This window comes from Heterobasidion irregulare (assembly GCF_000320585.1).
Source record: "Heterobasidion irregulare TC 32-1 unplaced genomic scaffold scaffold_01, whole genome shotgun sequence".
In the NCBI taxonomy this organism is placed as follows: domain Eukaryota; kingdom Fungi; phylum Basidiomycota; class Agaricomycetes; order Russulales; family Bondarzewiaceae; genus Heterobasidion; species Heterobasidion irregulare.
This window is the reverse complement of record NW_009258197.1, coordinates 548,709-576,707: the sequence shown is the minus strand read 5'-3', so window position 1 is coordinate 576,707 and position 27,999 is coordinate 548,709. Positions and strand designations below refer to the sequence as shown.

The 27,999-nt window shown below is 60.7% G+C and overlaps 10 protein-coding genes across 10 annotated transcripts; 4 read left to right on the top strand and 6 right to left on the bottom strand.

The window, feature by feature from the left end:
* Positions 1 to 892: 892 nt before the first annotated feature.
* Positions 893 to 3,160, top strand: HETIRDRAFT_456585 (uncharacterized protein; the record flags this gene model as incomplete). Its single annotated transcript, XM_009542319.1, has 5 exons — positions 893 to 1,416; positions 1,468 to 1,571; positions 1,627 to 2,044; positions 2,100 to 2,408; positions 2,493 to 3,160. Exons 1-5 carry the CDS (start codon positions 969 to 971, stop codon positions 3,158 to 3,160), a joined length of 1,947 nt encoding a protein of 648 aa, XP_009540614.1. The 5' UTR covers positions 893 to 968.
* Positions 3,161 to 3,487: 327 nt separating this feature from the next.
* Positions 3,488 to 4,179, bottom strand: HETIRDRAFT_308487 (uncharacterized protein; the record flags this gene model as incomplete). Its single annotated transcript, XM_009542318.1, has 2 exons — positions 3,488 to 3,858; positions 3,951 to 4,179. 2 exons carry the CDS (start codon positions 4,177 to 4,179, stop codon positions 3,488 to 3,490), a joined length of 600 nt encoding a protein of 199 aa, XP_009540613.1.
* Positions 4,180 to 4,259: 80 nt separating this feature from the next.
* Positions 4,260 to 9,112, bottom strand: HETIRDRAFT_377172 (uncharacterized protein). The gene is made up of 7 exons (XM_009542317.1): positions 9,010 to 9,112; positions 7,452 to 8,941; positions 6,829 to 7,383; positions 6,623 to 6,736; positions 6,478 to 6,548; positions 6,370 to 6,404; positions 4,260 to 6,296 (listed from the first exon to the last, which is right to left on the bottom strand). The coding sequence occupies exons 1-7, from the start codon at positions 9,092 to 9,094 to the stop codon at positions 4,774 to 4,776; spliced, it is 3,873 nt and encodes a 1,290-aa protein (XP_009540612.1). The 5' UTR covers positions 9,095 to 9,112; the 3' UTR covers positions 4,260 to 4,773.
* A 129-nt stretch (positions 9,113 to 9,241) lies between these two features.
* On the top strand, positions 9,242 to 10,357 carry HETIRDRAFT_456582 (uncharacterized protein; the record flags this gene model as incomplete). The annotated part of the gene is made up of 4 exons (XM_009542316.1): positions 9,242 to 9,276; positions 9,340 to 9,555; positions 9,609 to 9,646; positions 9,709 to 10,357. The coding sequence occupies 4 exons, from the start codon at positions 9,242 to 9,244 to the stop codon at positions 10,173 to 10,175; spliced, it is 756 nt and encodes a 251-aa protein (XP_009540611.1). The 3' UTR covers positions 10,176 to 10,357.
* Positions 10,358 to 11,886: 1,529 nt separating this feature from the next.
* Positions 11,887 to 12,506, bottom strand: HETIRDRAFT_468227 (uncharacterized protein; the record flags this gene model as incomplete). The annotated part of the gene is made up of 2 exons (XM_009542315.1): positions 12,029 to 12,506; positions 11,887 to 11,922 (listed from the first exon to the last, which is right to left on the bottom strand). The coding sequence occupies exons 1-2, from the start codon at positions 12,218 to 12,220 to the stop codon at positions 11,887 to 11,889; spliced, it is 228 nt and encodes a 75-aa protein (XP_009540610.1). The 5' UTR covers positions 12,221 to 12,506.
* A 237-nt stretch (positions 12,507 to 12,743) lies between these two features.
* HETIRDRAFT_447310 (uncharacterized protein) lies at positions 12,744 to 14,117 on the top strand (the record flags this gene model as incomplete). The annotated part of the gene is made up of 1 exon (XM_009542314.1): positions 12,744 to 14,117. One exon carries the CDS (start codon positions 12,744 to 12,746, stop codon positions 14,115 to 14,117), a length of 1,374 nt encoding a protein of 457 aa, XP_009540609.1.
* Positions 14,118 to 14,215: 98 nt separating this feature from the next.
* On the bottom strand, positions 14,216 to 14,695 carry HETIRDRAFT_99077 (uncharacterized protein; the record flags this gene model as incomplete). The annotated part of the gene is made up of 5 exons (XM_009542313.1): positions 14,216 to 14,284; positions 14,344 to 14,358; positions 14,417 to 14,498; positions 14,558 to 14,619; positions 14,672 to 14,695. 5 exons carry the CDS (start codon positions 14,693 to 14,695, stop codon positions 14,216 to 14,218), a joined length of 252 nt encoding a protein of 83 aa, XP_009540608.1.
* A 328-nt stretch (positions 14,696 to 15,023) lies between these two features.
* On the top strand, positions 15,024 to 20,990 carry HETIRDRAFT_121248 (ABC transporter; the record flags this gene model as incomplete). The annotated part of the gene is made up of 22 exons (XM_009542312.1): positions 15,024 to 15,101; positions 15,171 to 15,257; positions 15,309 to 15,707; positions 15,764 to 15,863; positions 15,924 to 15,963; positions 16,012 to 16,128; positions 16,190 to 16,607; positions 16,662 to 16,996; positions 17,056 to 17,393; positions 17,448 to 17,464; positions 17,515 to 17,607; positions 17,658 to 18,752; positions 18,814 to 19,023; positions 19,079 to 19,201; positions 19,254 to 19,329; positions 19,382 to 19,419; positions 19,471 to 19,677; positions 19,717 to 19,921; positions 19,978 to 20,280; positions 20,337 to 20,456; positions 20,509 to 20,571; positions 20,629 to 20,990. 22 exons carry the CDS (start codon positions 15,024 to 15,026, stop codon positions 20,988 to 20,990), a joined length of 4,824 nt encoding a protein of 1,607 aa, XP_009540607.1.
* Positions 20,991 to 21,132: 142 nt separating this feature from the next.
* On the bottom strand, positions 21,133 to 26,529 carry HETIRDRAFT_153532 (glycosyltransferase family 2 protein; the record flags this gene model as incomplete). The annotated part of the gene is made up of 7 exons (XM_009542311.1): positions 21,133 to 22,549; positions 22,596 to 23,484; positions 23,537 to 24,546; positions 24,601 to 25,011; positions 25,073 to 25,646; positions 25,710 to 25,973; positions 26,079 to 26,529. 7 exons carry the CDS (start codon positions 26,527 to 26,529, stop codon positions 21,772 to 21,774), a joined length of 4,377 nt encoding a protein of 1,458 aa, XP_009540606.1. The 3' UTR covers positions 21,133 to 21,771.
* A 588-nt stretch (positions 26,530 to 27,117) lies between these two features.
* On the bottom strand, positions 27,118 to 27,439 carry HETIRDRAFT_307561 (uncharacterized protein; the record flags this gene model as incomplete). The annotated part of the gene is made up of 3 exons (XM_009542310.1): positions 27,118 to 27,215; positions 27,277 to 27,319; positions 27,386 to 27,439. 3 exons carry the CDS (start codon positions 27,437 to 27,439, stop codon positions 27,118 to 27,120), a joined length of 195 nt encoding a protein of 64 aa, XP_009540605.1.
* Positions 27,440 to 27,999: the final 560 nt, after the last annotated feature.

Genomic DNA, 27,999 nt, shown 5'->3' with positions numbered 1-27,999 from the left:
CCGCAATCCTGAGCACCGACTGACCGACTCGACACCACACTAATTCCACATTGCTCGACATCCCGAGCTATTATCCTCGCGCGATGGCGCCCAACTTCCTCACGAAACTCGTCAAGCCGAACGCTGGAGCGAACAACAACCGGTCGCGGGGCGGATCGCCAGAGCACACCGAGCGCGCGCGCGCGATGTCCTCGCCATCAACGCCGCCGTCTTTCCAAAGCCTAAGCGTCGACGCACCCCCACTGCCCGCGCGCCCCTCGGGCTCTCCAAGCAGCTCCCTGCGGTCGCAGCCGAGCGTCACCGTCGTGCCGCCGTCCCCGCAGAGCCACCTGAGTTCATTTCCGAGCACACGCGAAGGCAGTGTCTATGGGGGAAGCGAGCATCCAAGCGACGGACGGACGGCGACAGGCTCCGTGTCCATGGACAGCCCACGTTACGATGATGGGATGCCAACGCCTATGCCGGGGCACACGCATGCATGGAATCCGCCCGCAAAGCGCACGCTCACGCCGTCCTCGTCCACGGGCAATCTGCGTGACCGCGTCATGAGCGTGCCCACCATCCCGCGCTCGCGCTCTCCATCCTCCTCGCGCACCCAGGACCGCAACGACCCCGCCGCGCAGCACGCCCGTGCGGTCACCGACGCCAACCAGCGTGCCCTCGTCGAGTCCCCCACCCAGATCCCCCCCGAGTTTGTGATCACCCCTACGACCAGCTCACCCATCTCCGTCACCCCCACCCAGTCCTTCCCCGCACTCCTTTCTGCACAATCCAACTCCAACCGCGACTCGGACTCTGTATCTATCACATCGACAGCCAGCGCGCGCAAAAAGCGAACCTGGCTGCGCACCGGAACGAACAACTCAGGCGCTCCACAACCTGCCCCTGTCCCGCCGTTATCCGCCCCGCGCTCTCCCAAGCGCAAACCGAGCGGTCTCGCGTCGGCCCTCGCTGCATCGGGCCTTGCCATGGTCAACCCTGGCATGATGCCCATGATCGAACCTCCTAGGGGCTCCGAGAACTCAGCCTCTCCTCCGCGTCGCCAAAACGGTCGCTCAGGCTCTTTGTCGTCAGCCGTGCAGAAGCGCTCGCCCGCCCTCAGTGGCCACCATATGAGCCCGCGGTCGTCCCTCGACGATGGCACGCCGTCCGTGCGCTCCTACTCTCGCTCGCGGAACGGCTCGCTATCACAGCCAGGCATGGACCTGAGTGACGGCGACATGTCTACATATGGAGGGATAGGAGTGTCCGGAGATGAGGACGACGACGAGCTAGACGATGAGGATGACCAGCTCCTCGCGGACTTGCGGGCGGACGACATTCCCGTGACCGGGTTCGCCGTCGCGAGCAACAAGCGCAACGCGGACTTCCACGATCTGTTCCCGAACGTGCCGGAGGGCGACTACCTCATTGAAGGTGCGTTTGTCGCGAAGGGCTCGCCTGCTGAGCTCTTACATGATTGGACAGACTACGGGTGCGCGCTGCAGCGCGAGATCCTGATTCAGGGCCGCATATATATATCTGAAAACCATATTTGCTTTCATGCTAACATCTTTGGCTGGGTCACGGACGTAAGCACCGCTCCACACCTGCCTGCATCCTCACTGAATCGCTCCCCTCGCGTAGCTCGTGATCCCCATCTACGATATCCAGACGCTAGAGAAGCGGATGACGGCGTACGTGATCCCAAACGCGATCCTGATCACGACGCCCCGCACCAAGTACACCTTCGCCTCCTTCCTCGCGCGCGACACCGTATACGACGTGATCCACAACATATGGCGCCTCGCGCGCCCCACAGACGAGTCGGTCGAAGGCCCGCTCGCGATCGAAGAGGGCGCGCCGGGGGGCGCGCCAGAGGGGGCAGGCGGACCGGCGGTGATGCTGCACAAGTCGACGCAGTGTGCGTGCTCGAAGAGTGGCCAACATTATAGCGAGATCGCGATGGACACCGTGCTCCCTGGCACGCCAGAGAGGATATACAACCTCCTGTTTGCCAGCGGGTTCATCAAGGACTTTATGAGAGTCGATCAAAAGCTCGAGGGTATGAGACTCTCTATGGTTGATTTATTTCCACCACTGAATCACAAACCCCACAGACATCCAGATCTCGGATTGGACGCCGTCAGCGGCGGAGCCCAAGTGCCTCACGCGCAACATGTCGTATATCAAGCCCCTCAACGGGAGCATCGGCCCGCGCTCGACGAAGTGCGAACTGCGCGACGAGACGGTGTATTGTGACTTTGACGACCATGTCATCACGGTCACGACAACGCGCACCCCGGACGTGCCCAGCGGGGGCGTGTTCGCGGTCAAGACGCGCACGTGCATCATGTGGGCGAGCGCGGTGTCGACCAAGGTCATCGTCACGACCCAGGTTGAGTGGACCGGGAGGAGCTTCATCAAAGGTGCGCGCGTTTTATCTCTGTCGTCGGCGGCAACGAATTGATCGCTTCGCTTCCCCCCCTGCGTCGTCACACCGCGGTGAACAGGCATCATCGAAAAGTCGGCGATCGAGGGCCAGAAGACGTACCACGCCGAGCTGGACAAGGCTGCGCGCCGGTACATACGGGAGCACCAATCCGAGTTCATCCCTGAAGGCATAGACCCCGCGGCCGCCGTCGCGGCGGCGGAGCCCGAGGCAGTCGCGACACCAGCTTCACCTGCACACGAGGCCGGCAGCGACGAGGGCAAGCCGCGCTCGCACGACCAGCGCGCGCTGCAGTGGGCGTACGACACGTTCGAAGGCGGGTACGGCGTCGCGAAAATGTCTGTGCGCACGCTTTGGGACCTCATCTCGGAGAGCTGGAGCGGCGCGAGCTTCGCGGGCGTGTCGGCGCCGAGCACGACGGCGGTGCTGTACTGCGTCATCGCGGTGCTCGTGGTGAGCAACCTGTTCACGTTCCGGCTCGTTGGGCGCCGGGAGGAGGCGGGGCGGCGGAAGGAGCTGAAGCGCATGGAGGAGCGGGAGCGGTGGGTGCAGGAGGTCGTGAAGGTGCTGTGGGACGACTGGGCGGCGGGGCGGCATCTGCCCGTCGTGCCTGCGCGGCTGGCGCGGAAGGCCGACCCGCGGGAGGAGCTGGCGGATCTGAACAAGATACTGGAGTCGGTCGAGGAGCGGGCGCGGCTGGTCAGGGAGAGCCTCGTGGATTTGGACTGATTTTTATTCTTACCTTCTTTTATTTTCTTGCATGCTCTGCTGCGTCCGCGTTTGCTTTCATCTGCTCGGTTTTCTTTTGGCTACTTTGCATCAGGCTACACACATGCTAAAGCCCGTACGGTTAGGCGTGCACCGCTGGCGTTGCTAATGGGGACTACGGCGTAGACACAGAAAAACAGCGATCGTCATGGACCCACTGCAGGCAGGCGAGCAATGAAATACGCCCGCGACACGATCAAAAAACCCTCGCGCATCGAGCACGGCGTGATGTGCACTACAGTAGCTAGCTAGCTGGCCTGCCACCTGCACGCCGCGAACATCATCGCGCTACGCCCTCCTGCGGAAAAACTCCAGCCGCCCCAGCGAGATCCCAGCCGCGCCCTCCGCCATCCGCACAACCTCCGCAAGCGCGCTCCACTCCACCCCGCCGCCCGCCGCGCTAGCGCGCCTCCTGTCCCGCGCGCCCGCGCGCGCAGTCGCCAAGGCTGTCTGGGCCGTCGTCTGGGCCGGCGCCGCGAACTTGCCTTTGCGGGCGGCGAATTTGTCCGCGTGCGGGTTCCACGCGGGCGCGGGCTTGTTGAGGCGCCGGTCGTGCCACCCGTGGAAGTCGTGCGCCGTGAAGGAGAGGTTGCGCGTGAGCCTGTGCGCGAGGCCGCGCGAGCGCGCGGAGCTGTACAGCAGCGCGAGGGTGTCGTCCACTAGTGTGCGCGAGCGATGAGCGGCGCCGCGAGAGTACATGCGCGCGCGCACATATACGGCGGCGGCGGCGACAGCGAGTGTAAGGACTCACCGGTGGTGTCCCAGCGCGCCAGCCACCGCTCGCAGCGCGCGCGCTCGTCGGTGCCGAGCGCGGGGTCCTGCAGGGTGCGGATGACGCGCGCGGCCTCGCGGAAGGTGGGGCGCCACAGCAGGCGCAGGTGGCGGGTGGCGACCTTGTGGTGGAGGACGGCGGCGGAGGACGCCCTGAGGAAGAGGCGGTAGACACTTGTGAACGTCGGCGGAAGAGGGCCCCGCTCCATGCTGCTGATGTCATCCTCGCCCGCAGACCGTTCATTGAAAGGGAAACGCTCGTTCACACGCAATTCGGAGCGGCGCGCGGGACGTGTTCGACAGATAATTTTATTAGTTGAGGACTTCTAGGCGGCGGCTTCTCGAGGACAAAAACCAACTGGGAACGAAGGAAGGAGCGTTGCGGTGATTACTATGTGAAACAGCGATGACGTGGGGCAGACCGTAAGTATATAAAGAACGAAACGAAAGAAAGAGGACAAGAGAAAAGAAGGAAAAAGAGAGAGAGAAACGAGAAAGAAAAAGAAAAGGAAAAGGAAAAGAGTAACTTGTAACCAGACGGCAGAGTCCACTCGATATCGCGCGGCGGGATCGGCGAGGTGCGAGAACGAAAGCAAACGAGAGTGCGGATCGGTCGGCGGATCAGTATGTGGGATATATATATAAGCGCGGGTGCGAATGAGGGTGAGGGAGGACGAAGAGAAGACAATGCATAATGGATGAGAACCGGCGTGGGTGTATATGCTGCGCCAGCGGCGCGCGCGAACAGAGGACGAGAAACATGAAATTATCCAGGTGGGAGAGCCAAGGTGGAAAAACGGCGGTCAACGGGGCGACGCGAACAGCGAGAGGACCTTCTCCGCGCCCTCCTTGTACTTCTTCAGCTTTTTGTTCTTCGGCTGCTGCTGCTGCTGCTGCTTCTCCGATGATTCGTCGGCGCCCGCCGCCGAATGCACCCTCATCGCCTCCGCCACGTCGCCCTCGACCGCGACCCCGTCGTCGTTCATCGAAGTATCCGACGACGAATGCGGGCTCCCGATCGACACCGCCGACTCCTTCGACTTGAGCGACGGCGACACCGCGAGCGTCCCGCGCGACTGCGACGACGGGTGCAGGCTTGCGCCTGTCCCCGTCGACGCGGACGCGGACAGCGTCGCCGACGTAGAGTGGCTCAGCGTCTTCGTGCCCGCCGGCGGCGACTTGACACCGCCCAAGAACGGCTTCGGCGTCCGGCGGAACGTGAGCCCCGGCGCGCGCCCGCGGCGCTGCTTCTCCTGCGGGCTCGGCGACTTTGAGTACTCGGACCCCTGCGCGTCCGACGCGGACGCCTGCGACGACACGCCCGACACACCCGACACGCCCGACACGGCGCGGTTCGGCGTCGCGCCCTTGCGGAACACGGCGAGCTTGTACCGGTCGACGACGCCGCGCGCGAACAAACTCGTCGCCTTGGCCCCGTTGCGGTCCTCCCCGCCGTCCGCCTCGATAAAGTCCCAGTCGTCCTCGTCCTCGTCGCGCTCCGTCCCCGCCTCGTCCTCCTCCGCCGCGTCGGACAGGTCGCGGTCGAGCGCCGGGATCCCCGACTTCTCGCGCCGCCGCCCCGTGCGCGCCGCCGATGCGCGCGCGGGCGCGGGCTTGCTCGGCGGCGCGCCGCCCTTCTTGTCTTTCGGCTTGCTGGGCTCCTTGCGCGGCGGCTCGGCGCGCGCGGGCTCCGGGGCGAGCGCCTTGGTGGGCGACTGGGGCGTGCGCGGCGGGTTGTCGAGCGTGTGGGGGACGGGCCGGACGGGGCCCCGCGTCGTCTCGGACGACACGCGTCCGGGGTGGGCGGGCACGCTCTCCGGGGCTGGGATCGCGGGCAGCCCGGTGGGGCGCGCCTCGGGCGTCTTGGGCTCCGGCGTCTCCTCTTTCGCGGCGGCGACGGCGTCGTCGCCCAGCTCGCTGGGCTCCGCGCTCCCGTTGACCTCCGCCAGAATGCTCGGCGTCATCCCGCTGTCGTCGTCTCCCTCCACCTCCACCTCCTCCTCTTCCTCCTCCTCATCCCCGCCTTCATCTTCATCTTCGTCTTCCTCCTCGTCGAGGATGACGGAGTGCCGGCCCTTGAAGGAGTACCCGTCGAACACGTCCACGGACGCGTCCTCGACCGGCTGCACGGACGAGCTCCGCGACTGCGACGGCGTCGTGAGCGAGTCCTCGCCGTCAGTGCGGTCCGTGTCCGTCTGCTCGCGCTCCGCGTCCGTGTCCGCGAGGTCGTTCTCGTCGTTGATCACGGGCTCCATATCGAGGAAGGTGTCGTCGAAGTTTTGGGTATCGCTTGCGTTCGACGGGTCGATCGGTGGGATATATGGGGCTGGCACGCGGGTCAGCACCGCCCGCAGATACAGAGAAGGGGTGTGTATGTGTATGAATGGGGGCGGACTCACGTATATAGCGCTTGTGATACACATGAGACCAATCTCTGCAGCATCCACATCTATCAGCACACAGCGACCCGACGACATAAAAAAAAAACGACAGACGCCGACACGCACATCATCGAGAAATACGGATGCCGCTTTATCCGCGGCTCGCTCAGCCTCAGCGCGGGATTGCGTTGCAGCAGCTGTCATCGCATCCCGCACGACCCACCGGTCAGCAACGACAAAACCCCGCCCGCGGAAAGAAAGAGCCGCTCACCCCGCGAATCAAGCTCTTCGTATCCTGGTCCATCGCCCGATCGTCCGGGAACTGCAGCTCATCCTGCAGCACCCGCACATACATATCCGAGTGATTGTCCGCCCAAAACGGCGTCTACGGCGCGTGCCCAACAAGAACGAACGAATCAACGAACGCACGAATAAGCCAACGCGCGCGAAGGAGACAGAAAAAAAAAATGCACGCACGATCCCGGTCAGCATCTCGTACAGCATCGTGCCGAAGCTCCACCAGTCGACCTCGTAGCTGTACGGCAGCCCCTGGATGACCTCCGGCGCGAGGTACTCCGCCGTCCCGCAGAACGTGCTCGTCGAGTCCGTCGCGCGCGCCGGCCACCCCGCCAGATCCTGCGGGCTCTCGCTCCCGACTCCGCTGCCCCCGCTGCCCCCATTACCCCCATTGGCCATCCAATACGGCGTTCCAGGCGGCGTCGCGAACCCGTTCGCGGCGCCGTTCCCGTTCCCGTTGGTGCTGCTGCGCCCGCCGGGCGTCGACGGCGCCGCGAGCGCGAGCGCGCCCGCGCGCCGCGGGAACTCCTTCGAGAGCCCAAAGTCTGTGAGCACGATGTGCCCGTCCGCGGCGATGAGGATGTTCTCCGGCTTGAGGTCGCGGTAGATGACGCCCGCGGCGTGGAGGCCCTCGACGCCCTCGACGATCTCCGCCGCGTAGAAGCGCGCGCGGTCGCGCCCGAGGCGGCCCCAGCGCGCGAGCTGCGTCGCGAGGTCGCCGCCCGGGTGGAAGTCCTGCGGGCCGCGGTCCGAGAGGGCGTGAGGAGGCTGGACGCGGAAAGGAGGGAGAGGGGGGAACGCACCATCACCAAGAAGAGGTTCTCCTTGTCGTGGAAGCTCCACCAGAGCTTGACGACGAACGGGTCGGTGCCCTCGGCGGCCATGCGCTTGAGCACGGCCTGCTCGGTGAGCGTGTGCTGCAGCTCCTGGTGCGCGAGCACGTGGCGCTTCGTGATCGCCTTGAGCGCGTACAGGTCCGCGGACGACTTGTAGCGCACGAGCAGCACCTTGCCCGCGCAGCCCTTCCCGAGCACGCGCATCATCTCGAAGTCGCCCACCTGCACCTTGCGCTGCGAGAGCGTCCCGCCGGGCGTCGGCGCCTGCGACGCCGCGCCGGCGGTGGAGGAAGAGGAGGACGCGGTTTGCGCGTTCGGGTGCGACTTGAATTTCTTGAGGAGCGAGCGCGTGCGGTTCGGGTCGGCGGACTGGGAGCGCTTGGGGCGCGGGCGCGGGCGCGCGGCCTTGTCGCTCGACGTGTGCGTCGACGCGTCGTCCTCGGTGTGCGACGCCGAGGCCGAGGCCGTGGCGCTCCCGAGCGCGGAGGACGACGCCGTAAGGGCACGTGACAGGCGGGCGGACGCGGTGACGTCGGCGGACTGCGAGCGCGGGAGGCGCGCGCCGGGTGAGTCCGCGTCCGCGGCCGCGGCAGCGATGGGCGTCGACAGCGTGTTGCCGCCCTCCTCGTCGGCGCCGTTCGTGGGGGCCGAGGACGCCGCGCCTGCGGAGGTCTCGGAGGGGGCCGTCGTGGAGGCGACGGAGGCCTTGGGCGACCGGGGCGTCTCCGGGCGGTCGTCGGCGGTCGCGGCCGACTGCGTGCTGGTGCTCGCCGCGATGGAGACGACGTCGCGTGCGTCTTCTTCCACGATGTCCTCGTGCAGGCGGCTGTTTCGCTTCGCCTTAGTGGCACCCTGCGCCGCGCCGTCGTCGTTGAGCGTGATCTCGCGCGCGGAGACGGAGGAGATGACGTGGACGTCGACGGTGCTCGGGGACATCATGTGGGCGGCGAGGTCGGAGCGGACGCGCTTGATGGCGCGCTCGACGCGCACGCTCTCGAGGTCGTCGGTGCGGACGCGCACGAAGCGCTTCCAGACGCGGGTCTGGCGGAGGAGCTGGTCGTTGGAGATGGTGGTGAGGTAGGCGGCGAGGCCGGTCACGGTCGGGTTGGTGGCGGTGGAGGCGGGGCTGTTGAAGAGGCCGTTGGCGGCGGCGGCAAAGGGGTCGACGAGCTCCGCGCCGGGGGAGGCGACGGGGGTGGGGAGGCCCGAGGGGGTGCCCACGCTGCCTGTGACGGAGGCGGCGCGGGCGGTGTGGCGGCCGTTGGCGGACTTTGAGGAGGGCGAGGCGAGGCGAGAGAGGGTGTTGAGGAAGGCGGACTTGCGCTTCGGGGGGAGGGCGGGTGCGGGCTGGATGGGGAGGTGGGGGAGGGCGACGGCAGGGTGGGCGTCGTGGAGCTTTGTGTTGAGCTCGATGATCTCGCGGGAGGTGCGGCTGAGGGTGAGGTTGTGGGTGGGGGCTGGAGCGTAGAGGAGGGAGTGGTCAGGCATGCGCGCAAGGGGAGACGGGGAGAGGGAGAGGACTGACTCTTAACATAAAGGCTGTAGGACGAGGCAGGGTCGTGGGGATTCTCTGCTACGCTGACGGTCCAGGGGCCATCCTGTGCGTCCATACGCAGGACAGGACGGCGAGCCGGGCGCGACTGCGGCAGCTCCTGTGAGGAGTGTGTCTTGATCGAGGGCATGTGTGTGAACGCGGGAGCGGCGTCTCTGGCGAGGACGGCGACGGGGTATGGGGGGGGTATGAAGATCAAGAAAAGATGCGAGTGCGCAGGGACGGAAATGAATTAAGGGTGTATGTTGGTGGGGCGTCCTCGGGAGTCTGAAGAGGCCTCGTCTGATGTGGGACGCAAGCAAGCGGGGGTCGGCTGCGGGTCGGCACACGGACGGACGACGGAGTGGTGGGCCTCGAGGCTGGGGACGATGACGAGGAGCAGGGAGGGAGAGAAAAGAAGAGAGGGGGCAAGCGAGGGTTCAGGCGAAAGAGAGCAAGCGATTGTGACCGTTTGGATGTGAAGCGAGGCGGAGAGCGTGAAAGCCACGAGTCTCAATCGCAAGCCTGCCTCGAGGCCTCGTCCGTGCCCGCTCTCGCTCGTCGTTGGTGTTGATCCCCTCAGACAAAGACAGGTTCGGTCCAGTGCCGTCGTCCGCCGTTCTCTCCTCTCGTCTGCGACAACAGCGTTATTGTGCTGCACCCTCCCACGAGGGCGCCAATCCCCTTCCGTAGACGTAAGCGTCCCCCGCCGTTTCACGCTCCCTCGCTTCCGTCCCCCTCCCATCCGCCGTCACTCCGCCGTCCCCTCAGCCTCAGCCCCAGCCGTCCGCCACCGCTGGCCCGTGCGCCCGCTCCATCCACCACACAGAGCGCGGTCCAGACCCGCCCTTTGCCGCCCGCCATCTTTATCTGTTCGTCAGATACCCACCCAGTTCCGCTTCCATCCGTGCCCTGCCCTCCCTTTCCACATCAGCACAACCAGCCCCCAAATCCATTCTAGGGCCCCGCCCCATGGCCGCACGCGTCCTGTCAGGCAAACATGTCCCTCCAGCCACACCCACCCGCCCGCGTACGGCAACTTCCCGCACCCCCGCGCACCTACTGATAAGAACCGCCTCGAGCTCCTCAAAACAGCTCCGCCCAGCTCCTCCCCAGACCTCTCCCAACGCGGCACCCTCGACGACGACGCGCGCCGCTAACCTCCACACTATCACACTATCCCGGTATCTCGCGCTCGCATTCTAGATGCGCCGTGGCTTCCCCGACTGTCCCTGCGCCTCGACCATCGACTCCCACCTCATCGCCACCCCGAGCGCACGCCAAACCTACAGTCTCGCACGCGTACACGCACAGCGACAAACTACAGACAGAAACCGCGCCGCACCGCCAGCTCCCGACTCCAGCACGCTCGCAGCTCGACTGACACAGCGAGCGAGCGAGCCCCCGTCGCGACGCGCATGCGCCCATAGTGCCCATAGCAACTACACCATCCCACCTCGCCAGACCTGGCCGCGTACATAAGTTATGTACCAGAAGTGACAGTGAAGTGACCCAGATCACACAGGGCCGCATGACCAGAACAAGCGCGCAGGCGCCAGCTCGCCTCGAGATGGTTAGGCGCACGCCGCCCTGCTATCACCAGCTATTACAGTGCTATCACCAAGTTAGTTGACTGTTGGTTGACGGCTGCTTATGTATCTACAGCGCCCCCGAATGCGAGTATGCTTGACCAACTAGCGTCGAACGCGGACCGCCAGCTGGCGTGCTGATCGAGGCACTGCCTGGCGTGTGTGTATGCGCGGTGCCCGCTGTCGTTGCTGGTTACACAGACGACTTGCGTCGGCACTACTTGGGAATGGGACAGCCTAATCACAGCTTACATCGTTCGGAGCACGGTCCAGCATGCCTTGATGCCTCGACGCCTCTGCCTGCATCGACACACCGCACTAGTACCGTACTCGTGCATGTCACTGTTGCCTTGCCCCACTCCACAATTGCCAGAGTGCCTGCATACGTACAAGCGCAGGCCCTTCCCGGTTCACAGCTATTTCACAGTCCCGACTACAGTAATCCGGTCGCCCAAACGCAAGTTCCAAATTTCAGACGCCGAGCCTCCGCTCACGCTTCGGGCTCCTCGTCGATGCTCTCCGCGCCCGCCTCCGTCTTGCGCTGCACAGCCGGCCTCGGCCCGTCCTCGGCGTCCTCCCCCGAGCTGTCCTCCTCATCGCCCTTCCCATCATCAACATCATAATCAGCATCAGCATCAGCATCTTCGTCGGCATCTTCAACATCTTCATCTTCATCATTCCCGCCCCCGCTCCCCCTGTCTCCGGCAACGTCATCGGCGTGCCCGCGCTTCCGCTTCGAGCCCGCGCTCGCGCCCGCCTTGTCCCCGCGCGCGCTCTTCCTTTGGTCCTGTGATCTTGTGGCAGGTTTGGCAGCGTCGGCGTCGGCGTCGGCGTCGACGCTCTCGCCCTTCTCGTCGGCGCCGGACGGACTCGGCTCGTCCGCAGTTGTACTCTCGCCATCGTCGTCGTCTTCTTTAGTCTCATCGGTGCCTCCTTCCTCCTGCGTCTTCGCCTTCACGGGGTCCTAAACGCGCACCGCGCCATCAGTACGCGCTCGCACGGCGGACGAACGGCACGGCGCTGCTCACGTGTCCCCAGTTCCTCAAGCTGCACAGGACGCAGGACACACGACACACGAGGGCGCGCACGAGTCGGCAAGTCAGCGAGTTCCCGCACAACGTGCGGCGCCGCGGCGGCTCACCTGATCGTGCTCCTCGTGTGCGCGAGCTCGTCCGTCGTCTTGGTGGCCTTCAGGTGGCCTTCTTGTGCGAGGTGGCGCGCGAGGTAGCTGTTATGCGCGTAAAGGCGTTAGCGGTTCGTCGATGGAGGGGCGCCGGTGTGCTCACGCGACGACCTTGCGCATGTGCTTCACGTCTTCCTGTCTCCGCCCACCCGCACGTCAACCGCAAAGAAACAGCAGAACCGTCAGCACCCCAAACACCCAACTGACTCTACGAGGGCACCGCCCCCGCACGCGCACGCACCTCGTCGTAGCCCTTCGGGTCCCCCTTGGGGTTCTTCCGCAAGATCGCGAGGATGCGCCGCCCGCTGTCGAGCCCGACGCCCGTGCCTGCGTGCGCGCTCTCCGGGTCGTCGAGCCACGCCGCGAGCTCGTCGGCAGACATGTTCACGCGCGCGCGGAACGTCGCGAGGACGTCGGCGTCGGATGGGCTCATGGTGCGGGGAACGGGGTGCGTGGGGTTATTGTTTGTGTTTTTTGTGTTTGGGCGGATGAGTGCTGCGTGCTGGTGGTGTTTTGGGTGGGAGGGCTGAGGAGGCGGCGAGTTTTAATGTTGGTGGTGGGCGCGATGATGTAGATGGGGTGCGGGTGCGGACGTCATCCTGGGCCTGTGCGACGATCCACGGACGTGGATCGTCGTATGTTGGCATTTGGACGAGTGAAGACTTTAGTATCACAATGAGAACATTTTATTTTTTGAGCGACTATGATGCGCTATATTTAAATCATATACGGCACCTCGCGAGCTGGTGTCTGCTGGGAGCTAAAATTAATATGATTAAACGGAAGTGTCCCCGAGTCGCCCCCATCGCACGAACGGCGCACCGCTCGGGTCGTTCTGATTGGCCAGCCTATCCTGGCCTATCCTGGCAACGTCCTTCAACCTCCGACTGTCCCGACCGTCTTCGTCTTCGACAGCCAACCAAAGCTGAATCGCAAAGGCGGCCTTTCGATTGAAAATGGGTCGGAATATCCACCTCTACGCTGCCGGATCCAACGCACAAGGCCAGCTCGGGACGACCAACTGTGACGACGCCCACACCTTCAGCCCGTGCGCGTTTGCAGGATCCCCACCTGGCGAGCTCCCTCCGGGGACCGAGTCGATCGTCCACATCGCGGGCGGCGGGAACCACACGCTCGCTTTGCTCTCGCGCCGGGCGTCGCCAGACTCGCCGGCGCGCGCTGAGCTGTGGGGGTGCGGCGACGGATCGAAGGGCCAGCTCGGCCCCGAATACTACGCGCGCGAGGCGGCGGGGGCGCGGTCGGCCGTGTTCCGGCGCCTGCGTCTGCCGTTGGCGGAGCGCGGGCTGGAAGGATACGAGCCCGCGCGGATCGCTGCGTGCTGGGAGACGAGCTACGTCGTGCTTCAGCGCGCGGGGCGGGACGACGCGCTGCTCTCCATGGGGGGCGACGACTTTGGCGACCTCGGCATCGGAGGGGCAGCGCGCGGGCAGGGGAGGGGGAGTGCACAGGAGGAGCACGCGGCGAGCCCGGTTCACGTCGTGGATTTTGCCGCTGTCGTGGGCCCCTCGAACGGACGCGTCGCGGTGGTGGACGTCGCCGCGGGCCCGCACCACGTCGTGGTGTGCTTGCGGGTGTCGCGGGACGACGGGCTGCCGCGGGAGCTCGCCGTCGGGTGGGGGACTGCTCGGCACGGCCAGCTCGGGCGCGCTGTTGCGTGTGCCTCTGGGCGACCAGTCGCCTTTGCGGCGTCTCCTCGTCTCGTTCAGCTCGACAGCGACGGTGGCGGTGATGGCGACCGCGGTGTCGCTGCTGTCGCGCTTGGAAACCAGCACTCGGTGTTCCTGCGCGGTTCTGGCCGCGTCTCGGGGCTGGGGTCGGACAAGAAGGGGCAGGTGCAGGGCCTGTCCGCTTTCTCGCGCGCGTGTGCTGTTGGGTGCACTTGGCACGGGACGTATGTCCTCATCGAGGAGGCGGGGCATCGAGCTCTTATGTCGGCAGGCAGCCACGCGAAGGGACAGCTAGGGCGACCGCTTGCGCCCAGAGGTTCTCAGTCCGCCAGCTCCTCCCCTGCGATTGGACCAGTGGAGTTTCCGCCTTCTCTTCTTCGCTCCTCCTTGCGCTTGCGGCGTTTTGCTTGTGGCAGCGAGCATGTCCTCGCTTGCTTCTCGGATTCCGACTCCTCCGGCCTGCCTGGAGAGACGGAGGTGTGGGGCTGGGGGTGGAACGAACATGGAAATCTGGGCCTCGGCACGCTCGATGACGTTCATCTTCCTGTTAAAGTATGGCCACCGCTATCTTTGGCGAACGCCGGGGAGGTGGTCGGTGTCTGGGCTGGCTGCGGGACCAGTTGGATAGCTGTCACGACGTAAATTCTGAATGCGACGCAATACAAAACTGTGAACATTATACCGGTCACACAAACTTTGGCAGACAGGGAAAGAAACAGGGACCTCGAATCCACATCTTCTCAGTCTTCGTCGGCCACCCCAAAGTCTTCATGGATCTGTCGAATGGTTGTCTGCTTGTGGGCGGCGAGCTGCATATATGCGCCTCCATCAGTCATTATCGAGTGTTGTTCCATTTCACAGCACTGACCTTTCCCATTATGATCTACGCGCGCATGCACTAGTATAGCGTAGACATGATGATATGGAGGTGTGCCATTTACCTGCGCGGCATCCTTAGCCTCGTTGTACCGATGCAGGAGCTTGATGTGGCGAGACACAATCTTCTCGGCATTCTCTTCTTTTCTATGGTGATTTTTAGTAGACAGGACTTGAATTGAGGCCGAGAAGCCTTGGCAGAATACCCCAGTGTGTTCTGCAATTGATCGATTTCATCTTGCAAAGCGGCCGCGCGTGCCTCTTGCGCCTTGGATCATGGGATGTCAGCGCGGGTATGGATACGTGAAAAATATATGCACTTGTTGCGATACGTGTGCGTGCATATTGTATCTGTGGACGGCGATGGTAAAAGCCAAGGGGCAAGTAAGGCAGCAGGACGCGGGAAGGAGGAACGCGACGCAGTCTCGTGCGGTGTTTTCTCATCACGTGGGTGTACCATCTTAAGCGCCTTCAGGTGCCTTCACGGGCTTTGGCAATTTATCACCGCATCCGAGCCGTCCGGATGTCGACGCCTCCGTATATATCTGTAGCTTGAGAATATATATGATGCATGCGGTCATGGCTCACACCCTGCCCAAGCACTGAATTGCCCACCTCTTTCTCTTGCTCAGCGTCGTAAGCTTCAAGTCAGCTGCAGGCTTTGCGGCGCAGATGGCGGCGGACCTCTTCTTCCGCCAGTGCAACGCACTAGTGTGGAAGAACTGGATAGTTCTCTCGAAGCATCCATGGGTACGTGATGCGTCTTTGAGAGCGGGTTCGGATGCTGACTAGTCTGGTCCCCGGTCGTGCGCACGCCAGCTCAACATTTTGAGGTGCTTTGTGCTCCCGGTCGCGTATGGCATCTTTCTTGCGGTCGCCCAGATTTTCTTGAACAGGCCAAACAACGTGAGTGTCCCGTCATTTCTTCTCAAATCACATTTCAATTTATTTTGGCAGTATGGCATCGGATCCCCTATTCCCGTCTACAATCTTTCACAAACATTCGACGGGTCGTTGAGGCTGATCTGGGCGGACGGCACGAATGGCACGGCAGGCTTCACGACCGCGGATGACATCATGGCACATATAACGAGGGGCTTCTCCGCGAAGCAGCTCAGAGCCGTGACGAAGGTGCCTTCGCCAGCCGACATCCCCGCCGCGTGCCCGCAGAATTTCAACCTCTATTCCGAATGCTTCGCCGCGGTAGCGTTCGACTACATTCCGCCCAGCTGTCACACCGCGTCTGCCGTCAACTATACTATTCGCGGCGACGGAGGCCTTTTCCACGTCGACGTGATACGCCATGACGGGGACTATGAGACCAGGATATTACCGTTGCAGTGGGCTGTGGATCAGGTACGTTGGCGTCTATGCGCATTTTGACGATTGATCTCAGGTATTGGCCATGGTAGGCGATCATTGAGATGAGAACTGGCTTGGTACAGCCGACGCCGATGGAATGGCCGTTTACTCAGATTACTAACACTCAGCAGAGCCTTGATATCCGTCTGAGTATGTTTATCCCGCAAATGTTGTTCCCAGTGGATTTTTGAGAACAATGCGACCTTGCAGGCTACATCAATGGCATCTTGAGCTTGCTCGTCTTGGCATTGTAGGTGTACGAGAGACATCGGTCAATTTGGTTCTGATTGTCCGGCAGGTTTATTTGTTACATCGGGATTGCATATCAGCTCCCAGGCTCAGTCATGAGTGAACGGGCTCTGCAGCTGACAAGTCATCTCAAGGCTATGGGACTTCTTGATTCGGCTCGCATCATGTAGGGATTCACGCTGATATATACGCTGTATCACTCAACTCTTTTTCTGCATTTATCACAGTTCGTGGCATGTCAGTATATCCTTGGTATATCTTCCTGCGTGGATCATCGTCTCGATCATCTGGCACTACCGCATCTTCAGCGGAACCAGCGCAGGCCTCGTCTTCGCGATCCATCTCCTATTCGGACTGTCATTGGCCAGTTGGTCGTTCTTCGTCGGTATGCCATTTGGAAAGAGCCCCCAACTGGCGGCCGTTGCTTCCACTTTTTTCGCCATCGTCTTCGCCATCATAGCACTGGTCATGGGTGCGGTCGGGACAGGTGTCGCGTTCGTCTTCTCGGTCTTGTTCCCTCCTGCGTTCTATATTTTTGCGATTCGCATCATCGGAGGATTTGAACTTAGCCAGGTTCCAACGAAGGTTTGGGAGCATGACCCGAAGAGCCATATGTTGCTTCTTCCGCTCATTATTGCTGCTGTTGTATGTGTAATTTTTTTTCCTTTCTCACGGGCTGAGACTAATAGCACTGCTCAGATCAACATCTTCCTATGGCCTTGGCTTGCGGTGCTTTTGGAGTCTCGTCTCTATGATGCACCACCCCCACCTAAGCCAGATCCATGGTGGCACTGGTGGGGAAGGCCATCCCCGCGTCCAGAGAAGCCGTGGTGGCGCTGGTGGGATAGAGCAACACCATGTGCAGACGATGACGTTGTTGAGATGCCTGCTGGTGTTGCAATATCTATCCGAAACCTTCAAAAAACATTCAAACCTGGGGTTTTCCACCGTTCGAGTGGTATCGTCACAGCGATCTCTGACCTTTCATTTGACATCCCCAAATCCGGCATATTCGTGCTTTTGGGGTCGAATGGGTGTGTCTCGCACGCCGCGACAATACTGTGTCTCTATAGCTGACTTACCATTCGTTTAGCGCGGGCAAGTCGACGGCGCTGTCAATCCTGGCGAATCTTCTTGGCCGTACTTCGGGCTCCGTACGCTTCGAAGGCGGAGTGACACGGCCACCCCGCGGTACCGTTGGGATTGTCCCCCAGAAGAACGTGCTTTTCCCGGAACTGACATGCCATCAGACGCTGCGTGTATGGAGAGCAGTGAAGCATTCAGGGGAATCGCTTGCCGGCGAAGAGGATCTCAAACAGCTGCTGCGTGATTGCGACTTGGGAAGCAAGATTCACTCCAATGCGAGTACGCTGTCAGGCGGTCAGAAACGGAAATTGCAGCTCGCTATCGGTCTAGTCGGAGGCTCAAAGAGTGAGTGCGGATCCACATGAATGATCGGCATCTGATGAGCAACGCATCTTCTAGTTGTTCTTGTGGACGAAGTAAGTGCATCCGGTGTATTGATCCTATACGAGGTTCTAATGATCCGAAGTGCACGTCGGGGGTCGATCCTTTATCCCGCCGAGCCTTGTGGAGGACACTGACATCTGTTCGCCATGATCGAACAATTGTGTTCACCACCCATGTGAGTTTCCTTCACGCACCTCTCACTATCCCAGCGCTCAACTTGCGCAGTTCCTCGACGAGGCCGATCTATTGGCCGATCAGATCGCTATTCTTGCGGCCCCTGGTCGATTGCTTGCAGAAGGATCACCTGTGGCTCTCAAGTCGACTCTCGGGGAGGGCTACACAATCCATGTGACATTCCGCGAGGGCATGACCGTGACGGAGAAGTCAAATTCTCCAGCTCCTGCTGAATTAGTCGACGACATCCGTGCATTGGCACCATCGACGTACGTATCGTCTCCGTCAGATACCCAAATTTCCTACCATTTGAGGTCCAAAGACTCTGTCACGGTAGAGGGCGTGCTTCACCTACTCGAGGGGAAGCGGGATGAATTTGGCATCGCGTCTTTTGACGTCCAGGGTACAACTATTGAGGATATCTTTCTGGGCCTTATGACAGATGAACCTGTATCCATGGTGGAGAAGGCGGACGATTCCGTCACTGTTGATTCGCCCGGGATTGATCAGCTAACAAACGGTCGGAAGACATCACCTCTCAGGCAAGCGCTGACAATATACAACAAGCGATTCTGCATAGCCAAAAGAAGTTGGCTGACGCCGCTCATTCTTGTACTTGTCGCTGTCCTGGCGTCCTGTATCCCACTGTTCTTCATGCGCAACAGACCACAGTCGTGCACGACCGTATTCCACACCACCCCCAAACTCCCTCTTTATCTTCCTGATTCTTCTTTTGCATTGTCTACCATCACTCCCGACAACAGTGCCAACATTTTCGTCGCTCCGCCCAACTTACTAGCTTCCATTGGGCCTTCCATAAGCACCATTGTTGGTGAAAATGTGGCGGACAATGCAGCCTTCGTGAACACTATCAGCCGCGAATTCCAGAGCGTCTTCACGGGCGGTATCTCCATAGATTCACAAACTGCTCAGGCTCTCATCGCGTGGGAGAGTTCACCGCCTGGCTCCATTGGCCCGGTCTTGTTAAACTTGGTGGACAATATCTTGTACAACCGTGCTCTGAATACTTCCGATGGCGGCAATTCTAGCGCTAGCATCATCCAAGCCAGCTATCAGAGTTTCCCAGCTGTTGAAACGGGGACGCTTGTGGCGCTCAAGTGGATCACTTTCTTCGGTGCAGCTATGGTACGGCTTCATGCATCATCACCAGGCCGTGAATTTCCCTGACTTAATTTACGATTGCTAGGCTGTATATCCCGCATTCTTTTCGCTCTATGTATCTCGCGAGCGACATTCATCCGTCCAAGCGATGCAGTTCTCGAATGGTCTATCCAATCCAGTCGGACTGTGGCTAGGTCACCTTCTTTTTGATTCCATGTTCGTCGTGCTTTTGTCAACGATCATCATAATTGTCTTCGCTGCCGCATCGAATCAATTCCATGGCCTAGGTTTCTTCGTGAGTCGTTCGTCTGACTTCATTCCATGTCCATCTACTGACCTCATTTGAATAGTGGTTCAACCTTGTGTTGTATGGCATATCTGCAACCCTGTTCTCTTACTGTTTCTCGCTCGTTACCGCTTCTCCGTTGGCCGCTTTTGCTGCGGCTGCCGGATACCAAGTGATCATCTTCATCGTACGTTATTCGACATATCTCGAGGAGAATTTCTCTCACGATAGATGTTCAGCTGTACCTCGCGGGATACCTCCTAACCCTCACATATGCCAAGACATCAAAGGCTGGATGGACACTGACAGTTATCCGTATGCCTTTCACGATCTTCATTTCTCGCCCAAGCTGACCAAAATGCACTAGACTTCACGATCGCATTGATTTCTCCTATCGCTAGCATAGTAAGCCAATTGGACCAACGATAATTGCACTGTAGCTGACCGTATGCGTAGATGAGAACCGCTTTCGTCTCCGTCAACATGTTCTCACTGCTGTGCAGTGGCGGAGGAGTCATATCGCCATCTGCATATGCAAATATCAAGAGATACGGAGGTCCGATCCTGTACCTCATCGTCTATTCCTTTGTGCTCTTCGCTATCCTTGTATGGGTCGACTCAGGTTCCATCTTGCCTCGGAGTGTGTCAAATCGCAAGATACAAGCACAGCGTTCTGTAGTGCAACGGGATCAGTCTAACGAGGAAAAGGAGCTCAAAGAGGATGTGATGGACGAGGCCAAGGCTGTTGCGGTCTCGGATGATCCACTCCGAGTACTGGGGGTCTCTAAGGCCTTTGGACGTAGCAAGAAAGTGGTTGATGGTGTCAGTTTGGGCGTAGGTCGCGGCACCATATTTGCTCTCTTAGGGCCCAATGGTGCTGGGAAGACCACTACATTCAACATGATCCGTGAGTTATTTTTCATTTATCATCTATAGTGGGAATACGACCTAAGTATTCGATAGGTGGCGATATCACGCCTGACCAAGGGGACGTTCTCCTCAATGACGTATCCGTCGTGCACCACCCCCAATCCGCTCGATTATCTCTGGGTGTATGCCCTCAGTTCACCGCTATTGATTCCCAGCTTACAGTGCGAGAACACCTGATGATTTACGGGCGTCTGAAGGGTCTCAGGCGGGAAGAGCTGCCAAGCAATGTCAGTATATTACTGCGCTCGACAGGGTTAGAGCAGTTCGCGGACCGTCTTGCAAGCAAGCTTTCTGGTGGTAACCAAAGGAAGCTGTCTCTTGCGATCGCTCTGATGGGTGCGTGTCTGTCTTGGGATCAACAATCGGTTACAGTGTTTCTCATCAGCCCACAGGCAATCCATCCGTCGTTCTCATCGATGAGTTCTCGACCGGCATAGATGCGAAGATGAAGCGGGAGATGTGGGTAACCCTGCGCCAGGTAGCTATTGGAAAGTCCATCGTCATCACGACGCGTGAGTGTCCATCATCGTAGTAGTTGAGCAGACAAGATTGACTTGCGTCCAGACTCCATGGAAGAAGCATCTGCCCTCGCACAGAAGGTTGGCATCATCTCAAAGCGCATGCTCGGTACGTGTCTACTCCACACAACGGTCGACGACACTTGCTGACCCCGTCCGCACACAGCGGTCGGCACCACCGCCTCGCTCGCTGCGCGGTACGCCGCATACGAAGTGCACATACCGTGCCGCTCCCGCGAGGACGTTCTGCGCGCGCAGCAGCTGATGGCGCGCATCCCCGGCGCGCGCCTGGCCGAGGACGTCGCGACGCGCTTCGAGGTCCCGGTCGAGAGCGACCTCGGCGGGCAGGGCGGCGCATACCTCTCGCTCTCGCAGCTCTTCCACGTGCTTTCGAACCAGGGGGACTTTGCGGAGTACACGGTGGAGAAGGCGACGCTGGAGAACGTGTTCCTGAAGGTGATACGCGAGCACGAGGTGCAGGAGGAGGATCCAGAGGCGCGGACGACGCGGTGGTGGAGGAGCTGGTAGTAGTTTCGACGTTCTCGACCGGACTTTCACGCACGATTAATTTATACGTATATTCGCGCCTTTCATGCATGTCCTCATTATCTTCTTGTTGTCGCACTGCTGTCGACGTACCACGCACCGCACATAGTAACACCCTTCTGGTCGTTGTAATATATTCGTGATCATAATCTGCATAGTCCACTGCTACAAAATACCGACAACCATGAGACACGCAGGCCCCATACTACAGCGTTATGTACGTCATCAATGTCCATGGGAGGAGGAACAATAAAACAATCCGGAAGGAAATCCTTCGTCAAAGCGCATGCATTGGAACATCCATAGCGTAGATATATGTATCGACATTGTCAACCGGCAGCCTCTGATCGGAGTAACAAGATGCGTAATTTATGGGAGAGTATCGACGATCGGGCGCTCGAGAGCCATTAAATCCAAGACGATGTCTCTGGGCGGTCGCACTGCCGCGATGCGCTCGAAAAAAGCCGGTCAGCATGTATGCCACACCGAACTTCACAAACCTTGAAGCGGAGCTCCCAGCTCACATCGCTAACAGATGGATGCACGCATGGACGCACGGACGCAGAGCCAACCGAGTCGCGGCGAGAGGGGATTGCAAAGTCCAATTACGACGCAAAACGGGGGAGGGGAAGACAGCGCGAAAAAAACGTCATTAAAAAAGTGCGAGGAAAAGATAAAAAAAAATGTCCGCGCAGTAAAGGGGGCAGCAGTCAAGATCCATTGTACGCACGCGACTACAGCCTCCGCCCGCCCGGCGCCCACCTCAGTTGTACCCGCTGTAGCCACCAGTGCTCGGCGGCGCGGCGCCCGGCGGGAGGTTGGCGTACGTCGACGAGCGTGAGTACCGGTTCTGCTGCGCCGGAGCCGGAGCTTGCGACGACGGCCGGCGGCCCTGAGGCCGCGCTATGCGTCGCACGCCCTCGGGGCCGGGAACAGGCCCGTTGTCCGCCAGGCTGACGCCGCGCCCGCCCATCCGCGGCGTCCCCACCGAGTAATTCGACGGCGACGCGGCGGGCATCTCTTCCGGCTCCGTGACATACCCGACGTGCTCCGTGTAGCCCGCGTGCGCGTGCTGCTGGTATGGGTTCTGCGTCTCCCCGGGATATAGATTTGATACAGTGTTCTGTCGGAAGACGGCGTTGCTGTTCCCTGCCGCGCGCGACACCTGCGACTCGAAATTCGGCGGCGTGCTCGTACTGTGGCGGGCGGCGGGTGCAGGTGGGGGCGTGTCGTAATCGTCGCCGTAGTAATCGTTTGCAGGGCTGGGAATAAGGCGGTGATTCGACGAGGAAACGTCCGAGGCGTACGCGTCCTCGCTGGAGCGAGAGACGCCCACAGATGAGGCAGACGCAGCAGTGCCCGTCGGCGGCCTGTTCAAGGCCAACGGCGCCGGAAGCGTCAAAAGCTGGTTGCTATCGTACCGTGGCCGCGCGGCATTCGCAGCGAACGCTGACGAGTCCATCGTGCTAACGTCAAACGGCTGCGGAGGGGTATACCCAGAGTCCGTGTTCGAAACCATAGAATACCTGCAAACGGACAACCTCAATCAAAAACCGCAAGCAAACAGATGAGAAGACAGTCACTCACCGCTTCGGCGAGTTGTTCTTGTTATCGTACGAATTTGAGTCCCTCGACTGCGACCCGCTCTTCCACCGGCGCTCGCGCTCAAACTCGGCCCAGCGCTTCATCACGATATGCGTCGAGTCGAACTCGCCCTCCTTGTCCCCGTGGTTCTCGTCCTTGTCGCCCGCGACCTGGCGCGTCTGGCCCCATGAGAAGTCGTCAAAGTGCCAGAACGAGTACGCGGGCAGGATGCCGTTCCAGATCGGGAGCGACACCAGGTAGATCAGCATCCACCCGACGTACGCGACCTTGCGCGAGGTGATGACGATCAGCAGCCCCGGCAGGCCAAGCACGATCGCGAGCAGCACGAGCGGGATCGTCGTGCTCGAGCCGTGAGGGATGATGGAGATGATGATGAGGTAAAGCGTGAACGAGATGGCTGCAGGCAGCACGAGCGTCCCGGCGAGCTCCATGCCGACGACGAACTGCATCGAGAAGCAGAAGGTACCGCACAGGTCGCGCACGAGCAGCAGCTCGAAGAGGTTGTGCACGGTCGAGTTGATCCAGCGCCGGCGCTGCGAGAGCAGCACACGGAACGTGTCGGGCACGATGGTCTTGCAGACGGCCGACGGGCAGAACACGTTCTTGCGCTTCGGGAACGTCTTGAGCATGAGCGTCGTCAAGTACCGATCCTCACCCAAAAGTAGCAGGTTCTTCTTGTGCAGGGTATCGACGACGTTCTCCGAGTAGTGCTCCACGATGTCCGGGTTCGCAAGGATGGGCACCCAGTAACCTGACCCGCCCTTTGGCGCCTTAATGCGGTACATACTGAAACAGCCAGGCAAACAGGTGACACCGCCAAACATAGACTCAAAGGCCTTCGTCATGTGGTGCGAGATGTAGTACTCAAAGACTGCGTACATACGATGAGAAGAGGCAGAGAGAAACAGCAGAAAGCGGCGCACCTTGGATCATGGTCACCCACGTCTCCCCCTTGTTCGCGATCTTCGTCTCGCCACAAAGGCCCATGATCTCCTCGTCGTGCACCATGCACGACACCATCCGCGTCAGCGAGTCGGGGAACACCTTCGTGTCCGCGTCGACGCACAGCACGAGCTCGTACCGATCCGGGCTCACGCCCGTCACGCGCCACAGTGAGTTGAAGAACTCGTACTCGAACGTCGTCATGCGCTCGTCGAACATCACCTTCTGCAAAAAGCCCATTAGCACGATCTGCGAGTCGCGCTTCCCGCGGTTGCCCGGTTTCGCGTCGCGCGCCTCGAGCGGGTTCCCCGTCTTCGCGACGAGCACGATCGGCACGCGCTGCTGCTTCGACCGCTCGACCGTCGCGTTGTCGTAGTCGTAGTACCCCGCGAACACCTTGGCCATGTTGTGCTTCTTATGCCCGTCTGCGATCGCAACGTACGAGTGCGCCTCGACGTCCTCGGGGTCGATCACGAACTCCTTCATCATCGACAGACAAATCTCCGGCGTCGTCTTGTCGTTCCCCGCGCCCTTGACCATTCCGTCCGCGATGACGAGGATCAGCTTGTGGCTGTTCGGATAGTCCGTCGTCGCGAGCGAGTCAAGCGTCGTGCGCAGGCCCTCGACGGACTCGGAGTACGCCGTGACGAGGCAGATCGTGTGCGCGAGCGGGTAGCCGAATGGCTCAAAGTCGAGCGCGGGCTGGGGCACGACGTTGTGCAGGGGGAACGGACAGGGGTTATCCATGAAGCCGCGCGGGTCATTGAGCGATGTCAAGCTGCGCGACGTGCGGAACGGCGAGTCAGGCGGCGACAGCATCTTGCTACTTTTCCCAGAGACCGAAGGCGTCCCGCCGTACACACTCGCCGTTGGCCGCTTGTATGGCATCGGCTCGAGCATCCCATACGCCGTCGACGGCCGCCCGCCGGAGCCCTTGATGATGTTCTCTGACGGCGTGAAGCGCGACTGGCGCGGCAGGAAGTTGTTCCCCTTCTTCTCCCGCTTCCCGCTCGTGAGTCCGTTCTTCGCGACGTTCGGGCGGTACTCGCTCGGCGCGGGGCGGTAGATGTCGTTTGTCCAGTTCTCGATCTCCGCCGAGCGCTGCATGCGCTGTTCATACGTCTCGTTCTTGAACGCGCCGATGCGGTTCGCGAAGAACCAGGCGAACATGACGGCCATGACGAAGCGGATGCCGACGACACCGATGATGAAGACGAGCGAGACGTACAGCACGATGTCGGACGCTACGCACCCGATGCTGTTCGTGTCGATGAACCCGACGCCGATGATGTCCTGGAGGCAGTGTCCCAGCGCGCGCTGATTCGTCCGCAGCATGTACATGGTGATATCCTTCCCGTTGAATGTGCCATTCGCTTTCGAAAAGTCGTTGAAGATCGATGGAAACTTGACCTCGCCGGTACTCAGCCAACTGAGTAGGCTAAAGTCGAGCACCATGCTGAACGATGAAGGCTTGTCAGCTCATGGACGGCGACTACTGAAAACCTCCCATCGCTCACGATTCGAACACGGCCAGATTGCGGCCGGAGTTGGTGACATCATCCCACGAATAATAGACCTGGCCTTGCGGGCTCATCTGCGAGAGCTCCGTCCGCGCCGTCTTGGACACATGGCAATTCGTGCTGGAGCCGTAATCACTCAAGTTGGTCTGTGACGTCCCGTGCTGGTTGTACACATTGCACGGGAAATACCAATCCACCGCCCCATTGTCCCCCGTGATGCTCGAATTGTCTGCCTTGGTAATGATCCCTTGACAGTTCCCGCCCGTATTCTGGAACAAAAACGACGCGTCGTTGCCTGCGACGTTCCAGCCGCCCTCGAAAAGGGGATTTGCCTGCCCGTCGAAAATGCCGACCTTGGGGTGGTGGAACTGTGAAAAGTCATAGTCGTAGCCGTGAATGATGACCGAGCCCGTATCGATGGAGCCCGCGTGAAAGCGGTTCGGCGGCGTGCCGCACACCGCGTCGGTGAACCCAAAGGTCAAGAAGCCGACGCCCGCCATGAGCGTCGCGATCACGCTCACGAGGCCAATCTTCTCCCGCCAGGCACGCTGTTGCTCCGGACTCCGGATCCCTTGAAAATCAATATATACCGGGATCAGTGGGCAGGACGCGAACGGCGAGCGTCAGCACGCACCGCACGATTTGAGCAAGAAACCAGGAATGCATATAGTCAGGACGTAGCAGTAGGTGACCCAGGCGTCGTGGGGGCCTGGGATGCCGGACATGCAGCCTGTGCGCTGGGGCGGCTGGTCATCTGGAATTGCAGCCGGCTGGCGTTTCCTGCGGAGGGTGGTACCGCGCTTGAAGAGTGCGAGGCCCGACTCTTGCACGTCCTGCTCTCGGCCGAGGATGGAACGACCGCGGCGGAGGCCATCTCTCTGGGGAGCGTTACCGGTCGCTGAGCAACGGAGTGAGATTGAAATTCAGGCGGCAAGGAATTGGGATTTCGGGGGACAAGAAACAGGGAGGGAGAGGGAGAGGAAAGGAGGAGGCAACGACGCACTAGAGGGATAAACCAAATTGCCGCTCCCCTCGTCCTCGAGCTGCGCCGCGTGGCTGCGGTAATGCCACTGACGGTGTCCAGGCTCTATTTTCTCTCGATCGGGGCGCACCATACTTTTTTTGCGGCCGACGAGAGCGGCGTCGGGCATGGCGTAGCCCGCTTCGGGGTCAGGGCTTGTGGGAGAGAGGACATTCTGGTATGCGGAGTGACCGCGGACGCGGCCAGGCTGGTCGAGGGGCTCGTGGCGGTCGCCTCGCTCGGTGGGGCCAAATGAGATGTTGGTTCCTACGCTAGGGCGGGGTGCATCGTATGGTTGTGCGGGTGAGCGAGCATAGGCGCTGTAGGAGGAGGGGGGCTGATCGGGGTAGGAAGGGGGGCTTGGGGTTGATGACTGGCCGTGAGAGAGGGAGGGCCGGGCGGAGCGAGGAGGACGCTGGCCACGGTGATCCATGGCAGCGGGATGAGGAGGAGGAGAGAGCGGGGCTGTGGAAGGGAGGGCGAGACGAGTGGTGGAGGAGTGGAAAGAGCGTGGGCAGGGCGCCAACTCCGACGCGGGTGGAATTGGATATATGCAGTTGCGGATTCTCTCTCAGCGCTGTCTGAGACAGTGTCGGCGCGTCGAGCACAGACCTTCTGGCGACGACGGCGGGTGCTCGAGGGTGGTGGACGGGGAACAAGCGTTGGAGAGCGACGGTGACGGCCTTTCGACGCCTTGTCTGTCCTAACTGGGTTTTTTTATTATGTATTTTCTAATTATATCCTCTCTGGCCTTCTCTCACGCACACCTTGTTTTCTTGGAGTTTGCACGGTGCGCGAGCTTATATAGAGTGCACCCCGTCGTATATGATTGCATGTCTGATCCGACTTTGAATTCTAAGCAGCACCCCGGCCGTCTTAGGGCCAAGAGCCGTACATCCATGTAGCGTGTCGAGCCCTGGTACTGCAACAGCGCGCGCACCCCTCTGTTGCCCACGCACGCACGCATGCATGTGCCGTCCACTCTATGGTCCGAGCCTGCATCGGATGTCCGCGCGCGACATCACAGCGGTTTGCTGGGCAGCTGCGTGAGCAGGATGCTGTAGCGCTTTTTGATCGTCACCCGATGGCGCGAGAACTTGTCATCGGGCGAGAACCGGGCTGTAGACGTGACACCCCCGTCAGCGTGGATGCCCATGTCAGCGGGAGCGAGCGGGCGCACCTGGGTGGGCAGACCTGGTGATCTTGCCCTCGTCGGTTATTTTCTGTTTCGTGCGGGCGTCCTCAGTGTTCGTTCACAAAACACATGCATGACGCTTGCAACGGCGCACCTTCAACGTGTAGATCCTGCTGCCGTTCTCGTCGAGCGTGTACATGAGATGCATGATGGCGGTCGAACGTTGCGATGCGGAAGGCAAGCTGCAGCCGCCTGCACTGGCCCCACAACAGTTTCTTCCAAATTTGTCAGGGCCGTATAAGCCCACGAGTTCTCACGGGGGACTTATCCCCGAGGCGACGCCTCGATGCATAAAGTTGGGCTTCCCCGCCATCATCTACATCAACGATAGACACGACCCACTTGAGATCACCGAACCTTACTCTTGCGCGCCCGCTGTTGTCAGATGCACGGAAGGAGAATGAGTAGCCGCGCCATCACAACGCGCGTTCTATGACCGTTGCGCCTCCTCCATTTACGACTCTGACTGCCATTCAAAGAGAACACTCGACGGGGTGAGCGCGCTCGCCATATCGTCCCCTTATTGCGTGCGCCGTCCCACAGGCATGGTTCTGACCACTCTGGCATGTCTTGCTAAGCGTGCGTCCAGGTAAGTCATGAACCGCCGCGCGGAGCCGCAGACACTTAGTCTGACTCCTCAAAAGGTATGAAAATTCCATAGAGACCCGCGTCGAGAGGCTCAGAACGCCGATGCACATAAGCCCAGCG

What these genes read in the sequence shown, in the direction of transcription:
- HETIRDRAFT_377172 (XM_009542317.1), bottom strand. Translation starts at nt 9,094, where the DNA reads ATGGACGCACAGGATGGCCCCTGGACCGTCAGCGTAGCAGAGAATCCC. An exon ending in AGAACCTCTTCTTGGTGATG is followed by an intron (nt 7,384 to 7,451) that starts GTGCGTTCCCCC and finishes CGCGGCCCGCAG; the next exon opens with GACTTCCACCCGGGCGGCGA. An exon ending in ACGAGATGCTGACCGGGATC is followed by an intron (nt 6,737 to 6,828) that starts GTGCGTGCATTT and finishes CACGCGCCGTAG; the next exon opens with ACGCCGTTTTGGGCGGACAA.